The 19,221-nt window shown below is 35.1% G+C and overlaps 1 protein-coding gene across 1 annotated transcript in view; it reads right to left on the reverse strand.

The window, feature by feature from the left end:
• LOC149285175 (low-density lipoprotein receptor-related protein 1B-like) overlaps window positions 1–19,221 on the reverse strand; it is a 366,729-nt gene that overhangs the window by 233,510 nt on the left and 113,998 nt on the right. Inside the window, exons 4-6 of the mRNA XM_089495720.1 lie at window positions 10,943–11,062; window positions 9,295–9,423; window positions 1,560–1,817 (exon numbers count right to left, since the gene is read on the reverse strand). Of these exons, the coding sequence (XP_089351846.1) occupies window positions 1,560–1,817; window positions 9,295–9,423; window positions 10,943–11,062 (507 nt within the window). The remainder of the gene's footprint in view (window positions 1–1,559; window positions 1,818–9,294; window positions 9,424–10,942; window positions 11,063–19,221) is intronic.

Raw genomic sequence — 19,221 nt, forward strand, 5'->3', positions numbered from 1 at the left:
CGCTTTAGAAAACTTGAAAATATGAGGTTCAGAATTTCAGACAATGTTTTTGTAGGAATTACCATTGAAGCAGGCAAACAGGTCTGCTTTATCTATCAGTTCCTTAAAGAACCTTCAAGGTCAGCTCTGAAAGAAGGGACCTTCAATCCTAATGTCTGTAGGAGTCTATATTGTAATTATTTCATTGTGAACATTTGGAATATATCAACATTTGAAAGCTTGTACGTTGCTTCTTATGTTATGTATTTATAAGTTGATCTATCGTCATTTGGACATGGTCATTCTTAATGTATCAGTTTCTGTAGGAATATGTTTTAATTACACTTTGATGATAATAAAATGCATAAAGGTTTAATAACACACTATGGAAGGTCGATAAATCAAAGTAATCTGAGAAACAGTACTCAAAATTTGAATGTAGCTATGTTGACACCGAATTAGAGCTCAGTCAACAGCAGCTATGGGTAATGTGGACTGACAAAAGGTTTAAGGCGACTACACAGAAAAACACAAGTCTAACTTATCATCACTTGAAGAACTGTCATATTAGATGTATAGACCAAGATATCAAGCAGCTGTTTAGTGGCATATAGACGGAGCACACGGGTTATACATAATGACAGATGAATCTTCTCTTCAAGCATGACTTTCTTGCATTTCTTCTAAGTATCTGACATTGTATTTTGTTTACAAGGGACTATGTTTATTACAAAAGGCATTCATTAGCTAATTAAGTTTCCAGCCCCGCTTTTGAATTAGTAGGAGCATATTTTCAGGACAGTATTGTACAGCAAAATCAAATTATCTAGGTGCAATACTACAATCCCGAAGCAATGACATGGCGCTATTCCTGTAGGTATTTTGGAGCGTTCAATGAATTCCACGGAGGTCTTGACATCTGTGTCTCTAAAGCAACATCGGTCAAGGGTGGACCCACAGCCATTATTTGCCTCCATTTATCATAGCCCATTGACATTTGCTGTCTAATGAGTGAGAGGTTTATGGGACTAGGGAACTTCACATTACATCTGATCCAAAGCTACTTAAGCTCTTCTCAGCTATTGACACAATGTAGCAATTTAGCCTTATCTGAAGTGAAGTTTGAGATTAAAAAAGAGAAATAGATCATGCTTTTATCTGTATGTATCCATCTAGAACACATATGGCCCCTATACTCCCCCAATCTACCACCAGCAGACTGTCATATCCAACCATCAGACACACATACACCACTAGGCTGCTGTCGGCCTTAAAATGCCAGAACTGCTCGGTCTACATAACTCTACAATGTCTCCTAATATCAATATTCCATAATGTCCCATTACAACGTATACCTTATCATACTGGTATTATATCCAACATGTCTATTAGACTAAAGATCCTTAGCTCACATTAGTTTTTGTGGTTTATATGTTTTTTTTTTCTATTTGCATTATTGCCAAACCAATACGTAAATATTATGACAAGACCGCTTTGAAAATTGGATTCTAATTTATACATTTTATGTGGTTTTTGAAAATAAACATTTCCCATTTTATCAAAAACTTCTGAGCACTTACTGTGAAGGTATTGAGAAACATGTATTATCCTTTCATCTGTAAATGTCCATGTTTTTGTTATTTTAGAACATTTTAACTGATATGATGGTTTTTTGGATTCAATCCAGCAGACAGAATTTTCCTCATAAATAAAATCCAATGTGTAAATTCCATTTGCATTTAAAGAGCTCCTGGTGGGTGATGGTTCTCCATTAACTTCGAGCACTTCAATTGTTTCAGAGTTTGCAATCAAAAGAACTGGAGATCTGTCAGCGGGTTCTAGAATGAAATAGAACACGATCATAAGAGTTTGGTTAAATGCAATGTACATATATTTATATATCGCATGCTTAACATCTTGAAAATTATTATGGCCATTGGACATATAAAGAGAAAATGTTACTAGACCATGAAATGGTTTATGGGGCTATGTTAAGGTCAAAATCAGAATTTTGATAATTGATTAGTATGCATTATCAGTGTTGGAACTATTCTTCTGGTGGAAATCAAGAGTATACTAAGCACCGTCAGATTATGTTCAAAATTAAAAGCCTTCTGGAAATCATTTTTTTCTCTGAGGCATTTGCAATTTGTCATTTCCTTCTTTTTTTATTGGAGATATCCCTCAGAATTTCCATCACTAAATGATGAATTGGACCCGATGATTGGTAACAAAGCTAATACTGGAAATTCCGCTCCTATAAATAATGACTCTTGCCTTGAATCTATGGCGCTTTCAAGCAAGTTTGGGATATGTCCTTGAAGGTCTTCACCTTGGCAGCATATCCACAGCTAGTCAACAAAAACATAGAATAAAAGTATTTACTAAAAGGTGAGATGTTTCTGAGTGCATAAGGAGGGCGTGAGGGGCACTTAGATGTCCCACCAAGGGTTTTAGTTTTACTTTTAATGCTCCATCCTTTCCAGCAATTTATAGGTTAATGAATCTATGAGTTGGTTGCTTCTTTTAACACACATCAGCTTGACTCTAATGCAGTTGAATGTATGTTAGCTGCCAATGCTCGTGTGAGTTGGTTCCAGTGAATTTACAGAAGTTACACTTCTGTATACCCTCCTATAGGTGAAACATTCATTTACTAACAGTTTGTGGACATTTTCAACAATAAAGGAAACTATTTGTGTTGCTTTTGTTGGTTTTGATTTTGTTGTAAACAAAACACAGAAAACTCAATAAAAAGATTTTTTTAAAAAAAAGGAAACTATTTGGTGTACAGAAAAATAAGTTTCCGCTATCCTATCTCCAACATACACAAGTACTTAGAAAACACCTTAGGGTTTAGCAATGGTTTAGCCAGCTACATATGTTATATGTACATCTCTATACAAGTCTACAGAACTCTACAGAAGTCCCTGCAAGTGTCCGCATGGACCACAAACTACAAGATAATGGAGAACATGTACCATAATATCTAAAAATCAAATAAAATAAGTGTAAAGGATGTTAAGAGTTTCCATTTTCTACTTTTGGATAGTTATTTTAGGCAATAGAGGAAACTGTTACATACAGTAACAAGATAATTATTTTTGAGGCTGAATAGGCAGGATGGTGAAAAAGGCAAGGGGACTTGGAGAAGACTGAAAAGATTATGAATAAGCTCAACAATTTGAGCTTTAATAAAATAAAGGGTTTCCATTTTGGCTATAGTAATCTTATACATGTCAATAGCATTCCGAGATCACAAAATAAATTACAAATCATCCATAAAGGGTAAATTGTGCTGCCTGGAAACATTCTGCTACTAGTCCACAATAATGAAATTAAATTCTTTATAAATTCATTTGTGTCTCTGAGACGGAGAACTGTATATTTGGAACATCGAATAAAAGCTTTGTTACAGTAAAATCTACACAAGACAGAAAAAAATGAACAAGTCTTTCCAGGTCAAATGTATTCTGTAGAAATCTGATTGATACCAAAGAAAGATGCAAAAAAAAAGCCCACAGCTGTCTTTTATCCTTTCTTTTAATCTATTACCGAAAAAAAAAAAGTATGTTAATAAGAAGGCAGCATTTGGAGCTGTGAATTTGTTATTGTGAGATCAGTACTTTCAGGAAAATTAATCCTTTACGATGCTTAAAGGTATCAATTATTTTACTTTTTGTGTGTGTTGATTAGAATCCAAGAAAGCACCTCAACTTTCTATTATAGGAAAAACTCCCCAGAAAAGCTTGACAGCACCCCTTCGGAACTAAGAGACAAACGTTTATTGAAATATGACCTGTTTTCTTCCTACCTTATGGTACCTAATTAAAAATTTAACACAAGGGTCCCATGGATAACATATTGTTTAGAACTGTATACAATAATGTAGGTCTTAATTGTCAAAAATTTGAATTTATTTCATCTTGTTCCAATAAACTTCCTTTACCCGCAGATCTGGAGGTGGCCCTTGTTGTCAGCCATGGGATATTTTGGGTGACTTTCCCTGGTCAAAAACCACACTGGGCTTGTGCTTTACGGCAATGCTAATGAAGCTCGTTCCTCCATAGACTTTCATTAGTCATAGTGTCCATTTGGGTGATTAAGACTGAGTCATTCTATAATTTCCTGCAGTCAGTATAGTAAGGAGCCGGGGTGTTTGTCTTGTACATTGGGCTGAGATAATAAAGCGAGAACTCAAACACATGGCTAATTACGCAGCTGCCTAAAAAAATATTATGCAAAAACTATAACAGTTAAAAAAAAAAATAGCAGAATACTTTTGAAAACATATTTTCATCTGATACTGGTAATAAAAAAGTGATGAGACTACCCTTTAAAGAATTATATTATTTCATTCGACGTTTTATTAAATAGGATAGCAATCATTTGACTTCCAAATAGATCCACAACACTTTTTGGTAATGCATTAAACATCCCATTAACGCTATAAAATGTAAAAGATGGAATTCTTTTTCCTATTAAGTCTGATGATATATTATATTGTCAGACTAATTTCTTTTCAAAAATGTTTGTTCTGGTGGATAAAATATTCATAAAATTATATTGTATGTAAAAACAGTTCATTAAAACTAAGCGATTTATAATTGCCTTTTACCATATCTAAAAGCATTTGGAATTTCTATCAGGTATACACAGCAAGACCGGGAATTATTAAAATATTCTATTCACGACGTGTTCTAAACTTTCAATTTTTCACTTTTTTTCATTTAAGAGATAGTGTTTGGGAATTAAAGGGGTTTTTTTATTAGCAAGTAACTAAAAAAGGAGAACTCGAGTAGAATGCTAAAAGTTGGTTTAGAAAAAAGTTTCAGTGAGTATGGTCATTAATATGTATCAGGTTTAAAAATTAAGAATATTTGAAATATGAAAAAGACAAGAAATAACAAAAGAGGATTTTAATTTTCTGGTTTGTTAACCCTTTCTGGAGAGGAGACAAACAGGAAGACTTTGTGGATCCTACCTTTCTCAAATTAACTAAATTTGTTTTTACTCACCTTTACTCACACTCTCTCCCATTCTCACTCTCTCACAATCTCATTCATCCTCTCTCATACTCTCATTCACACTCTCTTTCACTTTCTCAATGTGTCCCTCTCTTCTCCACTGACCACTTCTGTGTCCATGCCTTCTTTTCCACAATTCCACAGTTTTTCTCTTGCTTTGTCCTGTTCTCCTGTCTTCGTTCTTCTGTCTTCTTTTATCGTCCTCTTCTCCTCAGTATCAGTTCCATTAAACAGGCATCTGAAGCGCTACTGCTAAAGGGCAGAGCCTCCGTGCACATGCTCTCCCTAATTGGAGGAAAGGGAGGAAGTCTGTCCCCGTGTAGCGTGTTTTTGGCATTTTGCCCTTTTTGTAGAAGTACTCCAAGAAGCCAGAATAACGCAGGTAGAAGAGGGGTAGACACTCCAAATTTGGTACTCTGTGCTTATTTCATTTGGAGATTCCTCATCATTTTTGGACATTCATATGAATAAACAACATTGGAAAATTGTTTTACAATTAAAATTGGTACGAATATGAAAGTACAATTCTAGTTTTCTCTTCAATCTCCTGAATCAATTTATTATTTGAAAATGAAAAATTGTTGCTGGCAACATTGTCTGATCAGCGTTTCAAGGACAGAATACAATCTCTGCTTTTAACTAATGTAGATATATATCTTTGTAAGGACATTGTGATAAGCAAAGTGCTACAAACTAGGCCTTAATTAATTGCATTCTTTTCCATCTTTTTAACGGTCACAATACTTCTTATATAACAGAAATTGCACACATTTCAGTAAAATTGCTTAAAAGCAAGCCGACAATATGATACTGATTAAATTGTTCTACCAATAAATTATTTTTCAGCTGGCCATTATAGGTTGTGTTGAAGTGCCAAGACTGCAAATAATTAACTTTAAATGTGATATCCGTTATTTATATTTTATGACTGCTCTACGGAGGAATCTTTACGAAAATAAAAAATGAGTGATACATATCATTAATCTTGTTTGGAATCCAACTAATGCTTTCCGACATCTTGAGCTTAAAAGTGGATTTTTTTTATTAAACCCAATAAGTAACTAAACGTGCAATGAGAAAAAATGCATTGTGTTTGGCCAATGCTGGCCAACGTCTCTAGAGATTAAGGAGATCAACATACAATACATAGTTGCGTCTGGCCGCATAGGGACGGTCTGATAGGGCCACAGGCTTATCTATTCCTATCTTGTGGTTTTGTGATTTAACCCAACTGTCTCTAGCAAATGCAGAAGGACTATAACTGGGATGGTAAAAAAAAATATGGAGAGTCACAGGCTAATTATTACTTAGGGTACTGTAAAAATGATAGATGGGTGGAACAGCCTCACAGTATTGTTTTCTATATGTCACCTTCAGCTCAAAATAGATTAAATAAAAGGCTTTGTGGCATAAATAACCTGAGTGCTAAGGCTCATATGCTGCACTGCCATGATAGCACTCTCTTTAATGGCAATGTGGGCCCCAGGCAAGTTTCCCGTAGTCGGCCCTCAATGCCCAGTCATATCTGCTGCCAGTAACCAGCTGCGATGACCCCTAGCCACAGTGAATAATTTTATATTGGGCCTGTATTGAGGGGGCCCATTGGACATTTTCTATGGGCAGCTGCCTATCTTGCTCTTGTTCCTCAATCATCCGTGCCGTTCCACCTACTCTACCCGATGTACTCGACGTAGAACTTTTAAACCTAAATGCAGAATTTGAACCATGATTCCTAGTACTAGTGAGTGTTCAAACCCTTCTCACAAAAAAATCCTGTAAAATTTGGTGTCATTCATATTTTTAGCGAGGAACACATAATAATCTTGACACACAAATGGAAACTGATAGGGTGTTTCCATGGAAACTGGAAAAGCTTTTTTTTGTTTTATATGCTTAACATAACAGGGAATACAATTATTTAAGCAGCTAGTAGAGAACTAGTATTACATATATTATTCCTAATCCAATTGGCAAAAAATACTAATAAGCTTCAGATATGTATTTTGATATAGTTTAGATTTAAAATAAAATTGGAAAATCTGAAATAAAATTTAATTAAATACATATTATTCAACAAATTAACCAGTTGCAGTTGGGTCCGATATCATAGAATATAGAGTATAAACATGATGCTAATTGTATTTATTCAAGGACATACGGTGCCCCAAGACACTTATTGAGTTATTTGACTCTTTGGCTTATATAATTCACTCAATGTTTTTACCCCAAGGTAAAACAGCATGATTGCTGAATAAAGTGATATATATATATATAGTCCCTAGTTATTATTGTTATTTATATAGTAACATATTCCGCAGCACTTTACAATAATCCTATATGTAAGGATGGTAGTGTAAGAAAATATGAACCTGCCTCTGAAACCAATAAAAAAAAAGTGATTTTATAAAATGAGATGAAATCAAAATATTGTAAAAAGATTTCAAGAAGAAACACAAATATACTAAAAAAGCAAGAAAGTACCCTGCGGATATTGCTAAGAAACAATGTATGCTATCATTCGGATGTATACATTCTTCAGCATGTGGCAAGAAAACATTTTGCTACTGACAGAGACAGAATGTGGAGTTTGATTAGTGCCAAGAATCTTTACTTCCCAGCATCCTTAAAATATCATTTTGGACTCTTTCCCAGATATTACAACTTCTGAAACAGAAAAAAACGATGAGGCTTAAAGATCTAGGTGGAGCTGTAGTCGGCTTTACCTTAGTCTGCAACAATTGTAGCAAAGCCTTTTATGTGAAATCTCTAAGATGTCCATAACTGAAAATGAATTTATTATAGAGTAACAGAGTCAAAGTTCATCTACGAGTGTCATAAAACTCTCATGAGTTTTACCATTTTTTCGAAGTTCATGAGTAGTCTTAGTTAACTTACCTTTCTTATTCTGCATTACAGAGAGAGAGCATGAAATCTGCCCCATTTTGGGCCAAATGCCCGTTTCTCCTGCTATAAAGACTCAAACCTCAATCAGTCGTTGGTCTCGTCTTAGACTCAGGAGCCATATGTCTACCCCATGCATGTTTAAACTCCCTCGTTGTATTAGCCTCTACCAGTTATGAAGGGATGCTGTTCCATTTATTTACCATCGCCTCTTTAGATTTTTACGCCCTCTTTTTAATTAAAACATATCGAACATGTTGATTGTCTGGGATCGCCCCTCGCTGAGGTCAAGGGACAAGTGCCCGTCTTCATTCACAGGGTCAGGTTTATTAGAAAGGTTGCAAAGACAAAATAAATATAGCAACACAGCAACAAAAGAAATAACTTGCCTGTCCGGCACTTACGATACAAGGGATGTCCCTCACTACCAGCTGGAGAGCTTCTCTCTGCCAACTTAACATAATATGTCCAGCAACATTTACTCACTTTACTCACATGTCTCTCCCACAGACAGGCTTTCTGTGTCCTCAGCCAGAGAGCTACCTTCCCTCCTGGCTTCCCTTTTATATCCACCCTCTCATTCACCTAAATTAATCACCTAGCAGGTGGAAGACTCTGGTGTTACTTCACATAGGAAAGGAATCTAGAAACATACCTCCCTTCCACCACCAATCCTACATGAATGTCACAATTGCTACACATTGTAGACACCATGATGTGATATATATGAAAGTTCCATTGTAGGTAGAACATGTCTTTACGGTGACATTGTCTTGATAGAGCTTTAATAAACATAGAACTTTGAAAGAACACATCACATATCGAAAATTCATAATATAAAGATTTCAGTTAAAATGTGCACGTGGGAAATAAAATGTCAAGGAAAAGAGGTCAAGATCATTTATCGCACCAAACTGTCTATACCACAAAGCTTTCAATTAAATAAAGCCATAGAAAGCATATTTTAATTGAACCATAATGTATATCATTTTCAGCTATAGCTAATCTGTTATTTCACTAGATTATAATTTCAAGGTATTTCTCCAAAGTAATTTACAACTCTATATTAGAGGATTTGAGAAACACATTCTTATCAAATGCAGCGCCATCACTTATGTCTAAAAATCCAAATAAAACCATTTTTCCATCCCTTAATTTCATATGCGAAACATTTGTAATAATGGCTCAGAGATAGTTTCTTTCCATGCAAGAACACGTGTCAATCAAAATCAATGTTTGGTGGCTATTAATGTATCTGAATATCAAACAAAAGAACAAACTAAAGTTACTTAGTTTCTCCTAAAGGAAGAGACTATTTTTCATTTGTATTCTTCTTAAAAAAAACAGTTTAGAAAAATTATAACATTTTTAAATCGTGGAAACTTACCATTTTTTGCCTTGCACGACTTATTGTCCGATTGTATTAAATATCCCTCTATACAGCTACATGTGTAAGAACCAGGAGTGTTTCTACATGTTTGACTGCAGGAGCCATACTCTGAACATTCATCTGTATCTTTAGAAAATATAATAAAGGGAAATTAGTGATTTAGAACATAAAATAAAGATTAAAAACACAATGGAATTACATTAGGTTTTACCCAGTTACTTAGGCTGCAAGTTAGATATGCTGTTGGTGCCTAGCAAGATGAGCGTGAGATCTGTAACTTCATGGAGTTGATTCAATAACTAGGCTAATCATTAGTATCTGATATACCCCATGCATCTAGCAACTTATGAGGTAAGCGGTAAACTTGTTCTATGGAGACATTGGTGACATTAATCTTCTTTTCCTCCAACAAGGCATCAGAGTAAGAAGCACCATATCCCCTCATGCACCGGGTCTCCAACCACCTTGGCTCTCTAGTAGTTGAAAGGGTATAGTTTTAATACCTTCTGTATTACACGTCCCAATGCTCTACAAAAATGTTTGTTGAAAGAGGAAATCTCTCATGTTACTCTACATCTGCTGATCTGGCACCATATAGTATCCAGGCTTTACTGTGACACCTCTCACCTATTTGAGACCTATTCACTAATACCCAATTTGCACTAAGGTCATAAGTTTCCACTGAAAACATGTGATTTTGCCTCACATCATGTGGTGTAGACGTCAAAATACACAACCCAAAGATTGCCGAAGCTCAACAGCAGGAATTTCTTCCACAAGATTTTCCACAGTATGAAAAGTCTCCATTTTTAGAGTTGGTCGGGGGGGGGGAAATTTTTTGCCAATCTCTAAAAATGAGCACCAAGAGTCCAAGAGCTGTGCATCTCAAAAGAAAGTGTTCTGAAAAGTCTGAAAAAGTCTTTTTTTAGTCAACAAAAGTCTAAAACATATAAAAAGTCTACAAAATACATCCAATGTCCTTTTCAGATAATTGTGTTTTTCTTTCAATATTCTTGCTGCTGTTGGCTACAGATATTGGGGTAAAAAATGTATTAACTCCCCTTTGAGTGTAATAGTACATTTACAAAATATACATTTACGTTAGTGTTGTAGGTTTAAGATTAAAATACCCTTGATTTGTCGAAAAACAAGAGTTACACTTAAAATTGGTTGTACGTGAGCTTTAAAATGTTCCGATAGGCGATAAACTAATGTGGTGAACAGGATCATTAGTTTTTCTCTTGCAGATTTCTCTGCTGGGTACTATGTGCCTGTTATGCAGCTATTTATAAAAACAGTAAAATCAATGGAGGCATTTTTATGGGCACCGATGCATAGGTGCTGGATTTCAAGAGCGGACTGCAGTGTATTTTTCATTTCTGGATAACTATTGCAGTTATCATAAATAGTCAGAGGCACATCAAAGCTATGGAAATTACCACGCTCAATTTTCTCTAAAATTTGCAGAGGTGATGTCAAGGTAATCCATAGTAATACCATTCCAATTTCTCAATTTTGTGATGGAACATAAAGCCGACAAAACCTCCCCTCCCCCACAAAAAAAAAATCCCCCAATATTTTAAGCACATTTTTGAAACAGAAAAAGAAAATGTAATTGAAAACTCTTGCACGAGTAGAATCTTACCTACGCAGCTTTTGCCGTCTGATCCTACATTGTAGCCATCTTGGCAATAACATTCCGTGCCATTTCTCGTGATACCGCATTTATATTCGCAGTTCTTTTTTTGACACGAGGGTAATAATTCTGAAAATAATTTAAAAAAAAGAATGTAACAATGATGTAGCTTTCAAAAAAAAATAAAAAAATCTACTTGATACTCAATCAGCACGTTTGGTTAAAATGAGGTTGCAAGTGGGAACCATTAAGGTTTCCAATAAAAAAATTGAATAAAAAGTATACAAGAAATCAAGGAAATTATATATTTACAAAATAGACAACATTAAGTAGAGCAATATTTACCATTTTTAACAGAATGTTCAGGTTATACAATGGTATTGACATTGGGGGTCATAGTAATATAGATTTAATTAGCATTACTATTTCAGTATTCATTATATAGACCTTCGGCATATTCACTTTTGAGGGTTCGGCAGCATTTTTGGGGAGACTTCAAATATTATTTTTGAAAAACCTGTACACGCCAGTTGTGTTTTTTTCTCAATCACCCATAATTGATGAGTTTTCTATATTGATTATATGTCACCAAGACAAAAGTGACCTCATGTAAATCATGGTGAGGTCTTATCTCCTTTTCAATTGCATTGCTGTTCGAAGCTCCTTTACCAAAATATTTGTTACATTTACATTTGTAGATGATAAAAATTTGTTTCTCATTTCAAAGCGATAAAAAAAAAAAAGAACCTTCACTTTGATAGTTTCTAATATTTTTTTATAAGACTGTCAAACGCATAAAAGTTTTGCTCAAATATTAACTTTTTTCCCAACTTCTATTCTGAAATCACTTTGGGACATTTGAATTCATAGCAATATAATCCTATTACATTTTCATTATAGCAATTTCACAACAGCGGTAAACATTAATGTGGATTGTAACAGTTATGAATTAGATTCCTCTAGTGTTTTTTTATCATTTTTTTTCATAATTATTCAACATACATTTTTTCTTTGTTTAGCATCTTTTTCAAATTTGTTCACGATAAAAGTATAGCATTAAACTCTATTGAAATGAAATTGCATAAAAAAAACATAAGGTTAATTTGTAGAAGATCTGATCCATTACCTCCATATCTGCTAAATCAATTGTCTGCTCTTCATTCGTAAAGAATTCTTTAGATTAAATGGAGATAAATAACCCAAAACAACCGAAAAAAATCAATACAAATAGAAAAAAAGGTGTTTTAATAAATAATCTCTAGAAAATGATGGTAAACACCGGTGGGAATTTAATATCCACTTTCATATTTTTTTAGCTTTTGTAGACGAGACACGGGGAAAGAGTGATGGGACTTAGTGGTTACGTATAAAAACGAGAACAAATATATTTGCGGTAAAAATAAATTACAAACAAAAAATGGAAAGTGTTTGAATTATTTGGCTCTAGAACAAAGACTGTTTTAATTACTTTTGACATCTCCCCCCCCCCCAGTGGAATCACAGAAATGAATTGGAAGATATCATGTTGTACAGTTTCCTCCCTTAATAATCCGTTTATAATTTTTGGTGATTCAGTCTAACAATCTAACAGTGACAGGTGGACTGGAAAATAGCGAGTGAGAAAATAAATATTTATTTGGGGGCGGGTTAAATTGATTTATTACGTCCTACAGGGACAATTTAACTTTCCCTGATTTATGTACTCTTTTGAAAACCGATACTTTATTATTTGTTAATGGAGTGACCAGGAATGCATTATGATAAATAATTATAAAAAATATCTCAAAGAAAAACCCACTAATTTTAATCTTGTATTTTAGATTTTTTTTTTTAATAACAAGGGAATATTAATGGGTTTAAAGAAACAAAATTTAAGATAAGATATACCAATATAAATAAATCCACTAAATAGTAGGCATAAGTGGGTGGTCCGCTGAGGTTGTGGGTGGTCCCACTAATGACAGTAGGTGGTCCCACTAACGGGACACACACCATCGTGACCCGGAGACCCAGAGACGGGCCATTCCCCGGAGTGGTCAGGCGAAACCCAGAGAGTTCACAGGAATGCTGGCCACACGCTACACGGGCATAAACATGTAGTGCGTGGCCAAGAATCACGCACTACATCATCAGGGGGCCGCTGGCCTTAAACTGACAGGGCAGCCTCATCATCATCAGTCTGGCCATGGTCACATCATATTCTTTTGAGACAAAGAACAAGAGTACATCTCATGCACAAGAAATGTACTCCACTTTTACACCAGTAAATCAACAATATTTATTCTCTCTTTATAAGACTATATATTCGCTTTATGAACCGTGTGTCACTGTATGCTTAGCAGTGAATTCAAAATTTGCTCATTTCATATTAAATATGCTCCATGACTCACAATTTATTGCAGTAGAGTCATTTCAGCTTCCACAGAAATAAAATCATTTCCAAGACAGATTTCTCTATTTCAAAATAACATACATACCAAAGAAGGAACAATGATGAGAGGCATTGATATTCAGGAAGGCATTACAGTCAAAGAATCCTTTGAAAACATAAGCTACAAAAGAAAGCCGCTACTGGTTTGTGCTATTGTAACATTTGTAGCACGAGAGCGCATTTCAGATCCTTACAATGATTGTTTTAGAGAATAGATACGTCTAGTGTTTTTTTTTATTTTTATAAATGCAGATGATGATATGATGACCCTGTTGCAACTCTAGCAGCTATTAGTTAACAGTTAGTTGGTTTTTAAACATCTGACTTATTTTTAACTAGAGAACAGATATAGGATTCTGTCGCATAAAAATTAAGTCATAATTGGTATTTCCATAGCCATCTTCAAGAGCAATTTTTAAGGTGAAATTAATTCTAGATAGAAATAGGTCTTTTGTACTTTTTTTCCCATTTCTTTACTTCCAGGGGATAGAAGATTCTATATCCGTTAAACTGTATCAACTGATCTAATCTCATCTTACTCTAGGAAACAGACAACAGATGTTAGGAAAAAATGAAAGTTTATCTTGATTTATGTCCCTTTTCGACTGCTGTTTAAACATTTGGACCCCCATTTTATTTCTGTAATATTTACCTTTGTAGAAGGAAGGTGGCAATTTAAGCCTAATAATCTATTTGATTTGCAAAAGGCAGTCCCCGTGAAAAACATGCACTGGCCCAATTTAATATTAACTATTTATCTATCTACCATTATAGTTTCTGTCTTCCTTGACGCTACATCAAAAAGTGACATAAATGACATCATGACTGTGATTAAATAAGTGTCATAGTAACAATAAGGCTTGTTATTTTGTTTCTCTTTATCTGTCCACTTGCTTTATTATATGATTTATTTGTAAGAATAAAGAACTCATTTGCTACACCTATCTAGACTTTGCTACTTTGTTAATGGTTTCCCCCCAGGGACCCTATAACCTACTCACAAGCTTACATTGATTGAAAAACAGCAAGGAACGCTGCATGTATGCCGAAGTGGGTGATGCTGTCAAGCAAACTGTTATCGCAATCTTTCAGACTCAGTGTTTTTGTTTCTAATAATCTTATGAATCCAATAATGCTCCACCACAGATAAGAACCCAAGGAAGAGTATTACTCATGGAGGCAATGTCTCAAACTAGTTCTTGTCCTCCATTTCCCTACTGTGCTTTATACTAACACCCTACTTCTTCCTTCTTCCAATGTTATAAGACGATACATAGATTTCAACCTTCCATGTCTCTTACTTCCTTGTCGTTTGCCTCCGTCAACCTGGTCATTTCTAGTTTCAGATGTGATGTATGTTACATAGATAGATAGATAGATAGATAGATAGATACAGTAGATAGATAGATGGATATATACCTGGCCATTTCATTATTTGGTTAGCTGATATTATATAACACAGCTTAACTTGCTTTATTATTTTTCTCAATCTGTACATTTTCCCTTAAGGTAATTTCAACTGATTTAAAACTATTTTCTCAAGTAAGGTATGCAGCAAACACCTGATTTCTGGCAAACGGCAGATAAATTATACACACCAGCTGCGTAGCCATCTCTGACTTCTAAGGGAAAGCAATTATAACTGCCAAATGGATCCAAGCGACTAGAAGTAATTATGTCTTCCTTACCGCTGCGCCTTTGGTTATATACAAATATCATATAATGTCCTTCCAATGGAAGAAAAAATGTTTTCAAAAGGCCATTAATGGTCCAAAGTATATACACTTCAGACTCTGTTACAGATATGATTGTTTGGTACCAACACCCATGTTTGAAAATCTTATTAAGAAAATATAAATTCTTAATACTTAATATATCATGATTAGAACATCATCTTGATCTGTCTTCTTTCCATGCCCACAGATTGTGCTGCAGGATTTTCCATATTATTTTAATCTCATTCACAACCTTTTTCTGGTTCAGTTCATTGATATTATAGGATATTTTGATTCATAGAATTAAACTACAAATTCACAAATGGTATAAATGTTTTTCATCCCAACTTTGGTTCTTGATTATTTTCCATTTTAGAAGAAAAAAAAATGATTGACATATAATAACGTTTTATTAAGGAATTAAATAACTTGTCTGATACAATATATACAAATCAAATATAATGCAAAAATAGGGCAAATAAATGTCAGCTCTGGGTTAAAATGCGTTCATAGTTCCAAAAAATGTGATGTATCCTACTCTAGGCTGACTAGGCCCAGGCCTATGGTGGCAGGTTTTGGGGGGGCATCAGTCCCCCTATAGCAAAACCAGAGGCAGATCACCTAACCGCCCAAATACCGGCCTCTGTAGACTGCATTAGAAGGTACTACATGCCCTTAAGACACGGAACACCGGGATTTGACCTCTTATTCCTGCGCTCCATGTCTTAAAGTAGCTGCGCACCTTTTTAATGCAGGGAAAACGCCGTGGAGGGGGCAGCTGAGAGTGCATACATCTTCTTTAATTATTTCAACATAACTTATTTGAAGTATGCAATTATTGTTTAAAGTATTATTTTCATTTAGATACTCCTGTGGCTTAAAGGATGAACCCAAAAGAACTGACCTGTAAATCACAAAGAACTAGTTTAATTCAATTTCAATGTTCCAGAAAAATCTGAGTTAGTCTACGACTTCCGGTATCTGTATATAAAAGTGTCATTTAATTTATTCAAATATGATAACAAAACATGTGAGCACTCTGGATTTATTAAGTTGACCAACATTTTTATCACTCCTTCTAGAAAATCATTCCATGCATTTGCAACTTTTTTGGTAGGAAATTTTCCTTTCTCCCATCACCAAACTTCCCAACACCTATAACTCATCATCCAAGAAGTCACAACATAGTCAAGATATGGTTCTTTGTGAACTATGAAACTATAGAACATATAATAAATAATAAAGGATATATTTAAAATATTTGTATTTTCTTCCAGCTACTGTACTGCTAAATAAAGCACACTGGTGCCTACATGAAATATCATTATCAGACCCACAAGAATAGCAGCTAGAGGAGATTAAGAATTGTTTTTCCGTGCAACTAGCAACCAAAAAACCATCTTCACAACAAATTGGGCAACTTATTATTTATATGTTTATCTCATTAAATAGGCTACATATAAGGGGGGAAAAAGCCTTTATTGAGCCTCCACGGAAAAGTAAACAGTAAGGATAAACTAGCATAAAAAAAGAAAATTCCAGGAAAAAAAATCAGAGGGAAAAGCCAAGTCGTACAGTAAAACAGTGAATATTATTTTGTGGCAAAAAAATAAATCAATTCACAAATACAGGAAAACAGCTTGTGCACATAAATTACATTGTACCAACTGCAATTAGAAACACCGGTAATTTGATACTTTCTAAATTTAATCCTTGTTTATATTTTTACCTGTTTTGTTCTTGCATTTTTAGATGTGTTTTTTCTTTTACTATTTCATTTTATAGAAATACTATGGGTATTTTTTACTCATTAAATATAATATCTAATCTTTTTTTTTTCTTTATGTTCTATATCTAACTCATATCTTTAGGGGGTCTCCCAGTTTTTAAAATGTTAAAATACACCATCATAGTCCCATAGTCCATACACCATAGTCCAGAAGATTACAGAAGCCTCCTTAAATAGATTAGGCATTAAATATATTTAATGAGATTTACCTTTAATTCCATTAAAAACAACAACAACAACAACAAAAACATAATATCCAAACTCAAATATGGAGTTATTTGCCTATTTTAACAACTGCCAATAACAAAATAAAGTAATATTTAAACCTGCAAAACAATTTCCCATTTCATTCAGTCTTGGAAAATATCATAAAAAAAGCTAATATACCATACAAAACATATTTCTTTCAAAAAAAAAAGTCTCAAGATTGTCTTATAAAGGGAAAGCACAAAATAGAGTGACCCCTACGCTGTTTACGATTACATATCGGGTCAGCTGCTGTTAGTTTTCATCTCCAAGGTGATGAATTTCTATCGTGTTTCTGAGATAAAGGAAAGTTGAAATGACCGCAGTCATTGTAACCTCAATTGGAGGTGAGTGATTTTTTTTCCAAAAAAGTCAAGTGCACCGAGCATAAAAAAAATGATGTCAGACCTTGTATTTGCCAGTAGATGCACGACGAAAGATGTCCTTATTATAAAACTATTCATTATATATATTTATATAAAAAGAGTCTAACGTGCCCTTAAATGTGGATTTAAGGAGGATTCTTTGGCATCGCTAGAAGAGAAAAATGTTCGGCGTGTAGCAATTTTTTCTTAAAGGGACACTTTAACATCCTATATAGATTCATCAGAGGAAACTGCATACTACATAAATTAGTGTAAACTTTAACATAAATGTTAAAAAATGCACCTACCTTATGGAGAAGCTGCAGCTCCAGAGCTGCAGCGGTACAGCTCCTCCATGAGCCAATCCCTTTACTTATTGACTGCTTGAAGCAGCTAATTAGCGGTAGGGAAGTGCCCCCATTAAAAGAGGCAGGGACCCTCTCTGTGCACGTGCCTCGGAAGGTTAGGCCCTCGATGTAGTACTCGCTGATCCAGCGCTTGAGCTGACTGGCGGTAAGTAGTATATCAAGTAGCAGGAGATCTGTTCGACCACATCTCCCATACTGTAAATAGCTGGGAGGGTGAGGAACGAGGCAAATGGATATGGAGAACCATCCCATATATTTACAGTAGGAGTCAAATGGAAATATAACGGGACCTCTCTGCTATTATATGAATGGAACTGCCCCTTTAATTTACAGAGGCAACATGACATAGGCACTGTGAATATGGCTACTGATGATATACCCAATAAACACGCAAAGACATTAAGCTTTGTAATGTGAAAAAGCCACAGCACTTTATTCATTTAGACAGACTGTGACACACAAATAATGAAGATAAAACCGGGACTGGCACACAATTATACTCTGGCAGAGTGCCATTCAAATGTCTAAAATGTAACCCCTGCCAGTCCCGGACATAAACAATATACGGAAAGAACAGTACCCCTTAAACATAAACAACTTAATACACAGGCCGACAATTACCCCCAAGCCGTAAAGTCTCCAATAGCAAGGGGATCGGCTAACTACAATTCCCCAGGGACCCAGCCCATTAGGGAACGTTTAAACAAAACACACATCCAAAACTGCCGCCTTTTGTCATGCGGCACCTCCAATTTTCTGTTACTTTCTTTGTTCTTCATGCTGACTGCCTCCGCCTGGCTGGAAACCCGTGCAGGAAGATACTGAACACCACCTGATAAAATACAAAACAACGAAAAACACCGAAACACAGAACAGACACAAACATGGGGAGGGAGGGAAACTTTCCTTCTAAATTCAATAAATTGTGATGCTGTGATGCTGTGTGTATTGTTTATATAATGTTCCCTAAATACCTCAGATGCCCATACACCAATCAGTGAGGATGGGCTGCCCAGCAACAACCAGTGTCCCCTAGCTGACCCCTCTGCCCTCTCATTCGCCTATCACAGGCCATGTCATGCCGCCCTTTCTGCCTAGCTGTCTCCAGGGCTCCCTGTACCCTGCCAAAGGCCGATACCATGTATAGTCTAGGATTATAGATGAAAGAGATTAAAGAGATATTACCTAAATATAGGTCTGATTATATGTTTTCTCCCAATAAAAAATGCAAGCAACAAACCATTCATCAAGCAAGCAGTCTATATTGCGGAAATAAAACAATGTATTGTTTCCAGTTGCCGAGAAAACATGCAGTTTTATTTTTTTTATTTAAGAAAGGGGATTGTTATATTTAACACGATGGGGAAAAAAGGG

Source organism: Sceloporus occidentalis, unplaced genomic scaffold (genome assembly GCF_023333645.1).
Source record: "Sceloporus occidentalis isolate IW3139 unplaced genomic scaffold, rSceOcc1.0.p SCAF_83, whole genome shotgun sequence".
NCBI classification, from domain to species: Eukaryota; Metazoa; Chordata; class Lepidosauria; order Squamata; family Phrynosomatidae; genus Sceloporus; species Sceloporus occidentalis.